The sequence below is a fragment of the Ranitomeya imitator genome, chromosome 4, assembly GCF_032444005.1.
Source record: "Ranitomeya imitator isolate aRanImi1 chromosome 4, aRanImi1.pri, whole genome shotgun sequence".
NCBI lineage: Eukaryota > Metazoa > Chordata > Amphibia > Anura > Dendrobatidae > Ranitomeya > Ranitomeya imitator.
The window spans coordinates 174,744,633-174,759,286 of NC_091285.1; the positions used below are offsets into that span (position 1 = coordinate 174,744,633).

The window sequence follows — 14,654 nt, forward strand, 5'->3', positions numbered from 1 at the left end:
CAAGAGCTGCAAGAAATGTGTTTGCAAGAAGACAAATTTCATTTCTCCTGTTCTGTGTTAGTTACTTGTCTCACACTGGTAACTGCCCCTTCATGCAAAATAAGCTCTCGAGGCAGAGTTCCCTTTAAAATACTGCAAGTTATAGAATTTGTGTGTTTCTCAGATAGACAAAGAGTTTATAATGGAGTCTTTACTAACAGAAGAAGTGGGAAAACTCTGCCTCAGCATTTTTGTGGGAAGGGATTATTCGAGACACCAGGGTCTCCTGGAGGTTATGGGCCTCCTGAAAGAGGGAAAAAGAAGTGGGAGAGTGGTCAGAGCATTGTAGAGTGTCTAACAGGGAGTGTTGCACCAAGCCCAATTCAAAGAGTTTGACTAGTAAGAAATCAATCCTTGTGTACAAAGTATAAATCGAAGAGGAAGTGCACAGCATCAAAGAGCTGATATGAATGCGTTAGCCTTTAAACATCCAATACATTTTTTTCCACTATATATAGTAGGCACACCAACCCTCTAGAATATTGATCAACATCATTACTCATGAAATAGAAAAAGACTTCCAGACTGCTTGGACAAAGGAGTAGAAGTCAAGACTACTGACCCTAGTGCATAAAATCGTGATCTACTCTAAGTGTCAGGAAACCAATTCTAAACTATTGACCAGATGGTGAAGAGTTCCCACTGTGACCCACAAACGCTGCCCTGTTTCTTCTCTATAATGGTGATTTACTGAAAACGGCTAAAGTGCATCTTCCACTATGAAAATCCACAACATCTCCAACTACAATTCAATAATGTGTATGTATCGATGAGATTCGGTGAATATCAATCAGATCCATTGAACAGAAATCCTTACCTCCTGGAAATAAAAATGAAAAACATCTGCAGGTGACAAAGCACGGGTCTACTGGATTCAGTTTACTTGCTCTCCAGAGTATGACAGGTTCTTGGATGCCAAGGACAACTAACAGGTCTGACATCTCCATGCTGTCTTGGCATTCATTATCATTATTTCCATACCGCTACCTCCTCAGTATTCCTTCCCTCATTCTCCCGGCTCTTTTACATACCTAAGAATTAGTGCCATTGTTTTCACACAGCAGATTATTTACTCTACCTTTAGGAAATATTCTTGGCTTACAGTGAATATTGTCGAATCTGTTCATACCAACATCTACTTATCTCTTATTTTGTACTGTTCTGTAATTGCCTGCTCATGTGTTGGCACATGAATGCATGCCTACTTTAATACCTATAGAATGTGTTACCTTTTATGCTACTGAAAGTACTTTGTTATCTCCATATTGTAAACGTAATAAAATGTTAATTTGGGAAAAAAAATATAACTCTTACCTCAACTTTTAGTCCTGCCTGGAAACTGATGCCATCATGAATGGTGGTCTGGAAGTCTGCAATTGTGTAATACTCTTCTTCAACGTGTGGAGGAGTAGGAGGTTTAGGGAGATTTAGTCCCCGTGGCTGAAGTATTTCCATCAGATTAAAACAAAACCATGCAAAAGAAACCATAGTAAATATAATACCATTAGCATAAATATGTATTGCAATATGAATGTGCTATATACACTTGAATAAAAAAAAAATAATTATCCGATACTGGGGACTCAGGTATGGGTTTTAGATCAGTAATTTTAACACATTCATGTAAAAATAATTCAAATAACAGGTTATACATCCGATCAGATTTTGACATTAAGGTGACATTTACACTATTTTACTCTGCGTTGCTGGTAGCTGCATTGGAAAGCTCTTGAGACTCCTGGTTCATTTTTTTTTAAATGAAAGTAATAAAAAAAAAAAAGTGCATTACACAGGTATTGTAAAAATAGGTACATGGAAAGCAACCAGATGAAACAGATTTGTTTTTTTTCCATGTGAATTTGGCCTAAAACTGTTAACATATTTAACCAGTTCAAGACCAGGCCATTTACCATCCTGACCAGCAGCGTTTTGATTTTTTTTGTACGTGTGGTATAAAGACCTGTAATTTTTTTTACCCATACAGACATTCAAATAATTTTTTAATCTTTACTCATGATACGTAGGGCTGTATGATATTTTCATACTCTTTTTTTTTTTTTTTTTTTAACGGTATTGGCTGATATCGACATGCAAGATAAGATATGTATCAGTTTTATAAACTTTTCAGTTGTATGATGACTAGAAAGGACCACTAAAATACATTTGAAAATTTGCTACCCTTTCCATAACAGTTATTTTCTATATTTCAGGCACATAGTGTTTTTTTGACGGGCAGAACAAGTAACAAACAGTATTTTGGATTGGCCATAGCTTTTCTTCGTTTGTTTATTATTATTTTTTTTCCTTCTCTTTATTTAATTATTTTCTATTACTTTATTTCACACATTGTGCCCCTATCTATATAGGTCACAAGAGACTTTTTGGGGGGAATTCAACATTTAAATACTTTCTTTGCTAAATCTGTTTTCCCAGTTACGGCTCATACTCATCTGCGAGGAAAACAGACAAGTGCAATCCGATGAAAAAAAAAAAAATCGGATTGCAATCAGAACAATGTTAACCTATGATTCCCTGCTCATCTGCTATTTTTTTCTCAGCTAAAATCGGACTTAGAAAAAAAACATAGAAGCATGCTGCAATTGTGCTTGTATCTCAGAAGAGACTCAACAATGTGAGAGAAGAAAAAACGTACGGCACTCGGACCATGCGATTTTTACGCACCCATGTCCTTGAAAACCCCTCATTTCAGCAGCAACATATAGTAAAATCACAGTGTGACCCGACAAAATAGGATAGAATAGATATATACACACAGACTAGATATAAAGAGGTCAGTGAGATATATAATTAGTACAGTGCGTGTGTAGCTTACTGTACATGTATTTAATTAATCAATAAATGGCGTGGCTTCCATTGACATTTAATTAACCAGCAGAGGGAAAGCAGACAGCTGGGGGAAGATGTTTATAGGAAGGGGGTAATACCTATGGACCTTCCCAGGCTATTAATATCAGCTCACAGCTGTATACTAAACCTTTATTGGTTATTAAAATGGGGGACCCCACCCAAAAAAAATGACATAAGGTCCCCCTATAATTAATAACCAGAAAAGGCTAGGCAGACAGCTGCGGGCTAGTATTAATAATCTAGGAAGGAGCCATGGATATAGGCCCCCTCCCAGACTAAAAACATCAGCTCTCAGCCGCCCCAGAAATGGCGCATCTATAATATACGCCAATTCTGGCACTTAGACTCGCTATTGATCTGTATCTATTTCTCTCTCCCTCAATATTTCCTTTGAAAACTATGTGTAAATGGCAGAGAATTGCTCTATGTAAAAGCTCATGTTAGCAATGCAATCGGATCGCATTCGCATGGAAATCGGATGCTAGGTATTAAAAATCGGACTGTACTCCCATTAAAATCGCATGACACTCGTCCCACTTGTCTGGACCGAAATTGGACAGTTTTTTTTTTTTTTTTACGGTGATGGGAATGAGCTCTTCGATGGGAATTAAGCCTTCTGGCCTTATAGCAGAGCTAATCGAAATCTCCTATTATCCAGAAGCTTCTACTACTCTTTACACCCAACAATAACATGACCGCTGGGACTGGAGGAGGAAGCACTGTTAGTATTTTTCCAACTTTTTTCCACGCATTTTTGCAGCAAAAAAAAATTAGCTTTTAACTGTACCAGCAAAGTGAAGGAGAATTCTGAAATCTAATGCACGTGCTGTTTATTTTTTCCTTGCAGATTTGAAGCCATTTCTGTTGGTGCTTTTTAACCCCTTTACCCCCAAGGGTGGTTTGCACGTTAATGACCGGGCCAATTTTTACAATTCTGACCACTGTCCCTTTATGAGGTTATAACTCTGGAACGCTTCAACGGATCCCAGTGAATCTGACACTGTTTTCTCGTGACATATTGTACTTCATGACAATGGTAAAAATTCTTTGATAGTACCTGCGTTTATTTGTGAAAAAAAACGGAAATTAGGCAAAAATTATGAAAATTTCGCAATTTTCCAACTTTGAATTTTTATGCAATTAAATCACAGAGATATGTCACACAAAATACTTAATAAGTAACATTTTCCACATGTCTACTTTACATCAGCACAATTTTGGAACCAAAATTTTTTTTTGTTAGGGAGTTATAAGGGTGAAAAGTTGACCAGCAATTTCTCATTTCTACAACACCATTTTTTTTTTAGGGACCACATCTCATTTGAAGTCATTTTGAGGGGTCTATATGATAGAAAATACCAAGTGTGACACCATTCTAAAAACTGCACCCCTCAAGGTGCTCAAAACCACATTCAAGAAGTTTATTAACCCTTCTGGTGCTTCACAGGAATTTTTTGAATGTTTAAATAAAAATGAACATTTAACTTTTTTTCACAAAAAATTTAATCCAGCTCCAATTTGTTTTATTTTACCAAGGGTAACAGGAGAAAATGGACCCCAAACGTTGTTGTACAATTTGTCCTGAGTACACCGATACCCCATATGTGGGGGTAAACCACTGTTTGGGCGCATGGCACAGCTGGGAAGCGAAGGAGTGCCATTTGACTTTTCAATGCAAAATTGACTGGAATTGAGATGGGACGCCATGTTTCGTTTGGAGAGCCCCTGATGTGCCTAAACATTGAAACCCCCCACAAGTGACACCATTTTGGAAAGTAGACCCCCTAAGGAACTTATCTAGAGGTGTGGTGAGCTCTTTGACCCACTAAGTGCTTCACAGAAGTTTATAATGTAGAACCGTAAAAATAACAAATCATATTTTTTCACAAAAATAATCTTTTCGCCCACAATTTTTTATTTTTCCAAGGGTAAGAGAAGAAATTGGACCCCAAAAGTTGTTGTACAATTTGTCCTGAGTACGCTGATACCCCATATGTGGGGGTAAACCACTGTTTGGGCGGATGGGAGAGCTCGGAAAGGAAGGAGCGCCGTTTGACTTTGCAATGCAAAATTGACAGGAATTGAGATGAGACGCCATGTTGCGTTTGCAGAGCCCCTAATGTACCTAAATAGTAGAAACCCCTCACAAGTGACACCATTTTGGAAACTAGACCCCCTAAGGAACTTATCTAGATGTGTGGTGAGCGCTTTGACACACCAAGGGCTTCACAGAAGTTTATAATGGAGAGCCGTAAAAATAAAACAAAAATTTTTTCCCACAAAAATTATTTTTTAGCCCCCAGTTTTGTATTTTCCCGAGGGTAACAGGAGAAACTGGACCCCAAAATTTGTTGTCCAATTTGTCCTGAGTGCGCTGATACCCCATATGTGGGGGGGAACCACTGTTTGGGCGCATGGGAGGGCTCGGAAGGGAAGGAGCTCCAATTGGAATGCAGACTTAGATGGAATGGTCTGCAGGTGTCACATTGCATTTGCAGAGCCCCTAATGTACCTAAACAGTAGAAACCCCCCACAAGTGACACCATTTTGGAAACTAGACCCCCTAAGGAACTCATCTAGATGTGTTGTGAGAGCTTTGAACCCCCAAGTGTTTCACTACAGTTTGTAACGCAGAGCCGTGAAAATTAAAAAAAAAATCTTTCCCCCAAAAATTATTTTTTAGCCCCCAGTTTTGTATTTTCCCAAGGGTAACAGGAGAAATTGGACCCCAACAGTTTAGTCCTATTTGTCCTGAGTACGCTGATACCCCATATGTTGGGGTAAACCCCTGTTTGGGCACACGGGCGAGCTCGGAAGGGAAGAAGCACTGTTTTACTTTTTCAACGCAGAATTGGCTGGAATTGAGATCGGACGCCATGTCGCTTTTGGAGAGCCCCTGATGTGCCGAAACAGTGGAAACCCCCCAATTATAACTGAAACCCTAATCCAAACACACCCCTAACCCTAATCCCAACAGTAACCCTAACCACACCTCTAACCCAGACACACCCCTAACCCTAATCCCAACCCTATTCCCAACTGTAAATGTAATCTAAACCCTAACTGTAACTTTAGCCCCAACCCAAACTGTAGCCCTAGCCCTAACCCTAACCCTAACCCTAGCCCTAACCCTAGCCCTAATGGGAAAATGGAAATAAATACATTTTTTTAATTTTTCCCTAACTAAGGGGGTGATGAAGGGGGGTTTGATTTACTTTTATAGCGGGTTTTTTAGCGGATTTTTATGATTGGCAGCCGTCACACACTGAAAGACGCTTTTTATTGCAAAAAATATTTTTTGCGTTACCACATTTTGAGAGCTATAATTTTTCCATATTTTGGTCCAGAGACGTTTTTATTGGTAACATTTTCGGGCACGTGACATTTTTTGATCGCTTTTTATTCCGATTTTTGTGAGACAGAATGACCAAAAACCAGCTATTCATGAATTTCTTTTGGGGGAGGCGTTTATACCATTCCGCGTTTGGTAAAATTGATAAAGCAGTTTTATTCTTCGGGTCAGTACGATTACAGCGACACCTCATGTATATCATTTTTTTATGTTTTGGCACTTTTATACGATAAAAACTATTTTATAGAAAAAATAATTATTTTGGCATCGCTTTATTCTCAGGACTATAACTTTTTTATATTTTTGCTGATGATGCTGTATGGCGGCTCGTTTTTTGCGGGACAAGATGACGCTTTCAGCGGTACCATTGTTATTTATATCTGTCCTTTTGATCGCGTGTTATTCCACTTTTTGTTCGGTGGTATGATAATAAAGCGTCGTTTTTTGCCTCGTTTTTTTTTTTTTTTTTCTTACGGTGTTTACTGAAGGGGTTAACTAGTGGGCCAGTTTTATAGGTCAGGCCGTTACGGACGCGGCGATACTAACTATATGTACTTTTATTGTTTTTTTTTTATTTATTTAGATAAAGAAATGTATTTATGGGAATAATATATATATTTTTTTTCATTATTTAGGAATATTTTTTTTTTTTTTTTTTTTTTTTTTTACACATTTGGAAAAAATTTTTTTTACTTTTTTACTTTGTCCCAGGGGGGGACATCACAGATCGGTGATCTGACAGTTTGCACAGCACTCTGTCAGATCACTGATCTGACATGCAGCGCTGCAGCCTTCACAGTGCCTGCTCTGAGCAGGCTCTGTGAAGCCACCTCCCTCCCTGCAGGACCCGGATCCGCGGCCATCTTGGATCCGGGCCTGGAACAAGCAGGGAGGGAGGTAAGACCCTTGCAGCAACGCGATCACATCGCGTTGCTGCGGGGGGCTCAGGGAAGCCCGCAGGGAGCCCCCTCCCTGCGCGATGCTTCCCTGCACCGCCGGCACATCGCGATCATCTTTGATCGCGGTGTGCCAGGGGTTAATGTGCCGGGGGCGGTCCGTGACTGCTCCTGGCACATAGTGCCGGATGTCAGCTGCGATAGGCAGCTGACACCCGGCCGCGATCGGCCGCGCTCCCCCCGTGAGCGCCGCCGATCGCGCTGGACGTACTATCCCGTCCGTGGTCATGGGGGCCCACCCCACCTCGACGGGATAGTACGTCCCATGTCAGAAAGGGGTTAAATGTTTTTCACCTATTTAAATGAATGGGGGGAAAAAAACATCAAAACAGATGCAAAAGACAGGCAAAAATGCATATATTTTAAGCACCGCTTTAACACCAATGCACCAGCATTTACAGAAATGTTTTTTGCTGCAAATACTTAATATTTGCACATACCCTTGGAAGTGCGTAGTTCACCCACATGTCCTGCCTAAAAGCTCTCACAAAGTGAAATACAGATTTAACAGAAAGCCATTGATCTGCACAGAATTAAAGGACCTTCATACAATATAAAAAAAAAATCTCAAGTACTGTATCTAAAAACATTTTATAACCGTGAGCACTGTGTGTGTGGCGTTTGATAATAGACAATAGGTTAATAGAAAAAAAATCAGATTATGTAATAAGTTAAGACTGATCATTTTACAGACAAACAAAAACTTACGATGGTAAGGTCCCGTCGGGGTGGTGGTCTCTGTCTCATTATAGGGGATTCTGTTGGATGAAAAAGATGATGTTAAAATGTATACAACAGGACATACTACAGTTTTAGGTCATGGTAACTACATTTCTGAAGCCTCTACAGGTGAGCACACAAAATGCATTTGACAATTCCAAAAATTCTCTTTCAGTACTCAAGATCATTTTTCCTTCAACTAAATAGCGACATGTAGTTCTCACCCTATAATTAAAAAAAAAAAACTAGGAGATTCATCTAAATTTGGATTTACATTGGTCAGGAAATCCATCCCACAATTACTTTAAAGTCTACGCGTATAAAAAATGAACTACAAAGAAGACAACTACCGGTAATTCATGCATTTAAAAAGGATGGATAACAAGTACGTGTCAAATGGTATATCAATTCAGAAAGACTGGCATGCCCAAATCCAGGATCCTTCCCCTTCTTTAAGATACCAAGACCGATTTTCCCTCTTGGACCTCTGTTGACTGTTCTAAATTTCAATATACAGTAAAGACTAGAATACAGATATGAGTTAGCAATACTGACTGATCTGGAAGAGATATTCGATGCATTAGCGCTTTTTTCTTTTAGGCAAACTGGTCTGAAAGATTAAAATCATCTTATAATCAAAAAACGAATTCCAAAATAAATGAGCGTACAAAGAGCAAGCCAAAAATATCATAAGCGTTACTCCCTAAATAAAAATCTAACAAATGCACCTAAACAATAAGTGAGATATACAACTACACAAAAAAGTAAAAATTAAAATCAAGGAGCAATGAAAGCAAGGGGAGGTTGATGAGAGACACAAAATAATGAAGATAAGAGCACAAAGAAAAGAGTAGCTGTAGATGGTGGAATATTGCCAAAAAAATTGACTTAATCAAAATGCACGTCAGGTTCTCAGAGGCAAACAGATGGGGTGACACATTCTATTTTATTTTAGGGTGTCTAACTATAATGCATCTTTATCTCCTTACTACTAAGGAGGCCGCAATTTGAAGACAAAAAAGGGCAACGTTGAGTTGAATCTTTATGTTATTACAGATTCTTACTTCTCTTAAAATCTGTGAATGGAAGCTGGCGACTTGGAGTCTCTCTATCCCGGCCAGAATAGTTCTGCTGCCTAGAGATCCCATCCAAATCCAGAGCACTGGAATTGGCACTAGATCCCGATGCCAGCTTTTGAGAGAGTAAATCCCCGCTGATTTTCTTCAAGTAGGATGCTGGGGCCCAGCCCTCTGTTCCTTTATATCTGTAACAAGACAAACAATTAATGATGTGTATTTGTCAATCAGCTCCTCAAATGCATCTAGTATTAATCATGATATTGTCAAGCCCTCTAAAAAGTTTCTACTGTGACTCATGCAAGGGAAATATAGTGTCATTTCCTCAAGCCTTCTATGGTAGCTAAGAGACTTTAAAATGAAAAGATAAAAAATAAAAAATTACAGACAAACACGAAAGATTGCGTTGCGTTTTCACGCGCTCTCTGACGTGATCTCTCCCACACTCACAATGAACATGCCTGATCTGATTAATCAAAACATGGATTCATTTAAATAAAAAGATATTGGGGTGTAATCATAGAGCCATGAAAAGTTTTGTTACAAATAGTCAACATGGTCACAAAAAAATGTGTTCAATGCTCAGAGACATGGCCTAGGTAAGGGAAGCTGAAACCTGACCGCCACATTCAAGAGTTATTGCCACATATAATGACCTATGTCAAGTTATCATCATGTTCTTCTGCTGATGAGTAAATGCTATGACCATTTTAAGGTCAATATCCTGGGGGCTTCTCATAATCCTCTCCTGCAGGTCTACAACAATAGCAGGTATTCGAACATCTGGTTGGCCATATTTTTTTTCCTTTGGCCACTTCCATAACAAATTATGTATACTACTCTTTGTGGAAGGTACGGAAGATGACCATCAAAATAGTACATTTTTTTTAGGATGAGCCTGTGCATACATAGGCCTCCACTATTACACTTCTTTGTGGGGCTGGACATAACACTCCTACCATCCACAAAGAGTACCGCTCATCTAACGAGGAAGGATCTAATGACCCTTGTTCATACCTTACACTGATTTGGTAAAATGACAAGGAACATCTGACTATGTTGCAATGGGCAGCAAAAAAAGTTTTACCGCAGGACAATTTTGATGTATGAGACCCGACAAGTATTATCCTGTACAAACCACACAAGGGACAGGGGATCTCTGTTTTTGTGCTCCCCTCTCCAATATTTTATGAGCACCTGTACAATGTATTTTAATATACATACCTAATTTTCCACCACCCCTCAAGATTCTTTTGAATGACTTCTACGATGGCACCTTTATCCAGAGTGATTTCATCTTGATCTCGTGCAGTGTAAGGATAGATAACACTGTATTTCTCTTCTGCTCATACAAAAAAAGCAAAGAAATATAATTAGAAGCAGACACAAACCATTCATGGCTCGATTCAATATTCTTTAACGCTGCTTGCTGCATTTAGAAATCTTGAGCTCATTTACGTCCTCGCAAAAAGGAATGATTCTTGTGACTACAGTGAAAAAGAAAGAAGGCACTAGAACCTTAGAAACCGGAATTGCCATTTATGTAGCGTAAAATGCTATTAAAGGTTATGTACAAATTTGGATCCAAAACACAGGCCGGGGCGTTTCATACACTAAGGCTATGTTCACACGTTGCACTCTCATTGCTTTCTGTGGGTGAAACAATGCTGCAAAAAAGTTGAAGAAACGCTGAAAGAAGTGACAAGCTCCAGATTTTAAAAAAAATGTAGCATTTTTCCAAATCAGTCAGGTAAAAAAAACAAGATTGTGCATGAGATTTCTGACATCTCAATGGAATAGGCCATAACAGATCATCAAAGGGGAACAATTATTTACAGACAGCATAAAAACAAATGTAAAAGCAGGCTAAAAAAAAAAAGTAATGGACAAGCTGCAAAGTTAAAACTGCAGGTTAGATATGGGTTTCTTTGACTTTCAAAATAGCATATGTAGGGTCTCATGAACAGATCCAATGAAATTGTAGTCTAAGGATGATGTTGGACTTCTCAGTCACCATAGTGTAGGCTAAAAAGTAATGCTGTATTCAAATAGTATGGATGAGTACATATAGCACATGGATGAGGTGACATTGTCTTATGTCACATAAGCATTTACTTAAACAGTAACCATTATTTTAATTTTCTTTTTTCCAGAAATCAGTAGTACACGTGGAAATGAGAAACTTTATAAAATATTGGCTTACAGAAAAGAGAAATCTGCTTCTTTCTCCTCCTGAACAGATCTTTCACTCTCAAATTCTCAATTCACAGGTAAAATCGGTGTTCAGCGAAAAGACTCTTCCCAACTAATCAGACAGATGATAATTGGTGCCCATAACGCTCTATGGAGAACTGCAACTGTTTCAGGAGAACTTGCAGCAGGAGGTCTGTGTTGGCTTCTGGCTCACCCTCCATCATCCCCCATCTCAATAATAGGGAACTACCATATGTCTTCCTGGATACAGATTTTACCCACCAATTTAGAGGGAAAGAAAGAGATCTCTGAGAAGGTATATTACAAAGTTTCTCATTTTCATGTGTGATACGGATTTCTAAAATAAAAGTTAAAACAACAGTTACTCTTTAAGTACCGTATTTGTTTGAAGACAACCTGTCTGCAGTATTTTGTAATGTAAAGATATGGCTGTAATGGAGAGGTAATAATACCGATTACATTAATACCTTTGAGGAAGAAATCCGCTTTGTGGTTCTTCTGTAATCAGCATTTGGAGCTTTCTGTTAATTAGATTTCGGTGCACAAAGGCCGGACAGTCCAAGGGGTCTTCTCCTCCCTGTGTGTGATCCCCAAGCCCTCTGCCTGTCACCGGTCTGTGAATAACAGGTCACTGCTAAGATTTCATACAGAGGAGGCAGGCAGAAAGTCACAGACAGGGAGGAGAAGACCCAGTGCACGGTCCCGCCCCTGTGCACCAACATCTGCTCAGCACAAAGCTTCAAATGGTGATTAAAGAAGAACCACAAAGCCGATTTCTTCACCAAAGGTATCAATGTAATCAGTATTGCAGCGTCATTACAGCCATAACTTTACATTACATTACAAATTCAAGTTGACAGGTTCTTATCAAGTATTTGCATAAGAATGTGTTTTTAGATATGTCAATCCAATACAGTTCTTTAAGTCCACATTCACACGTTCAGTATGTGGTCAGTATTTTACATCTGAACAGTCAGAGAAATAGTATAATAGAAACACGTCACCACTTCTGTATTTTTCACCCACTCCTGGTTTCAGATTACAAATACTTATGTAAAATACTGACCTGTGGCCTTAAATGCATAGCCTTTACTGTAAGAATCATGCCTCTGGCATGCATCTAAAAATTTAGTTTGGAAGCAAAACATTTACATGCGAGACATACAAACGCCAGCAGTAGGATCTCATGCAACAAAATCAAACACAGACAGCAATGGCAGACAATAAAACAAGCCTCTCTGCACCTCGTCCCCATCCACTGGTGTACAAGTCCCCAAGTGTCCTTCGGCGGCCGACGTGCCTAGGTAAGGACCAATATCTCCATGGGGCTGGAGCACGTTGGGAAGCAGGAAGTGACAAAACAAGAAATGAGGAGCGGTCAGGTTTTACCAAATACCTCTTATAATAGCTAGGTACTTTTAGGAATCGGAGCAGACTGTCCTATTACCACCACTTCCTGCTGTGAAAAGGCTATTTCTTATGGAATTACTAGAAATACAACACACATATACATAATACACATACTAGTATGACGATACTACACAGAACATGACACCGACATTGATATATATACACACATGAAAAGCAGTTTTGAAGAAAACAGGTTTTAGATCAGAAAACGCTTTCCTTCTGGAAAAGTCAGGGTTTTTGGTCTACAGGACCGTGCATTGGCATATTATTAGTCTGCAGTGGGTGCTGGCGAGGATAAAGTGACAAAATATTAAAAGTGGCACTTTATTCTTTTTACCTTCTTCGGGCTGAATAGTAAAGTCTTCCTGTCCTCCATCTTGAGCCTCTAGGCAAGTAGCAGGTACCCATCCTTGCTCATCTGCAGTACTCACAAACCACCAGCCTGGAATCAATGTATAGGATACAGTCTATAAAGGCCTTCTTATTGCTTAGTACGTCCCAACTACTTATTATGCTGCACAAATGGTTTTTACACATGGTGCATATCAAACCTGATGATTTATAATGAGCAATGGCAGAAAAAAATCCTACGAATCCAAGCAGAAAAAGCCTTAATTACCTTAAAGGGGTTGTCCGGATCAAAAACAGCCCAGTACAAATATCTATTTTAAAACCTACCCACTTTTGTCATTTGCATATAAATGCCTTACTGTTCTCACTATACAGCTAATCCTTATATCTGTTTTCTGGGGATTTTCAAAATGGGACATCATCAAGAGGATGGCCCTGCAGTCGGGTCTCTGCGGCTTCCATCTCCACCCTGAAACAGCATGTCATTAGGGGGCGGCACTGGCTTCACTTATCACAGCTTCTTTAACAATTGCCCCCTGATGATGCCCCAAATCAATCACAGTGAAAGAAGCAGAGAGAAGTGACCGCAGCGTCGCCCCTACAGCTTCTTTGCCCTGAAACAGATCGGCCATCCTGAAGGTGGACACATACCCTAAGGTGCTGGATTAAGGCTCCAGTCTCTTCGGAGGCGTGGGTTAAAATAAGATTCAATGGTGATGAAAACAAAGAGAAGGCGAAATGTAGGAGCTCACAATGCTTGTTTGTAGCTGGAAGGCTGATTGACCTGAAACCAGTGGGTGACGGATCCTGCTGGTGGAGCACAGCAAAGCCAAACATAACGGGAAGTGGAACGGCACAACCATCCGTTAAAATAGAATATTCTTTATTGAAAAATTCTTAAAACAAGTGAATCCATTGCAGATGCATAAAAACATACATGTTTCTGGCACAAAAGGATATTTTATTTTACCAAATGGTTGCTCCGTGCAACTTTCCTTTTTCTAAATGAAGGGAGCGCTGGCCCCAATAACATTCTGTTTCAGCGGGGTGATCGAAACTGACTGCAGGGCCATCCTCTTGATGAAGTCCATATGACAATCCCCAGTAAATGCCGGGACTCAAACAGAACATCAAAGGAAGTAAGGTAAGAAAACAGATAGAGGGGTTGCTATATAGGGAGAATAGTAGGGAATTATCACATAAATAAAATTACAAAAGTGGCTAGGGCTTAAAAATAGATATTTATACAGGGCATTTTTGGGACAACCCCTCTAACATTGCTGTTAACTATAGATAAGTACAGTGGCTGTGTTAATGTCAACTTTTATTTCTGGTTTAATTAATTATCTGTCTTTTCAACGGGTTTTATTTTTTCTAAAATGTCATCGGTTTGTATCAGTTCCCTATTCTAACCGTTGTTTGGATGGTCAAAATAAAGGTGGTCTTAACAGCTTTTTGTCCAGTCAAGAAAAGGGTGGCAGACAGAATAGACACTTCCTTTTTTACACATTAAAGGGGTTTGTCAACTACTAAGACAACCCCTTCTTGATTGAAATATTTGGCCCTGATAACATAATAAAGCCTATACTCCCCTCCCGTGCCGGCGCCGTTCCTGCGTTGTTGGCAGTCGCTCTCTGTGGGGCTCTCGTGCGGTGTTGCGACACGTGA

The 14,654-nt window shown here is 39.4% G+C and overlaps 1 protein-coding gene across 1 annotated transcript in view; it reads right to left on the bottom strand.

Moving 5' to 3' along the window:
* SH3PXD2B (SH3 and PX domains 2B) overlaps positions 1-14,654 on the bottom strand; it is a 238,066-nt gene that overhangs the window by 3,821 nt on the left and 219,591 nt on the right. The window contains exons 8-12 of the mRNA XM_069764104.1: positions 12,973-13,077; positions 10,236-10,353; positions 9,000-9,199; positions 7,924-7,973; positions 1,354-1,479 (exon numbers count right to left, since the gene is read on the bottom strand). Coding sequence (XP_069620205.1) covers positions 1,354-1,479; positions 7,924-7,973; positions 9,000-9,199; positions 10,236-10,353; positions 12,973-13,077 — 599 coding nt within the window. The remainder of the gene's footprint in view (positions 1-1,353; positions 1,480-7,923; positions 7,974-8,999; positions 9,200-10,235; positions 10,354-12,972; positions 13,078-14,654) is intronic.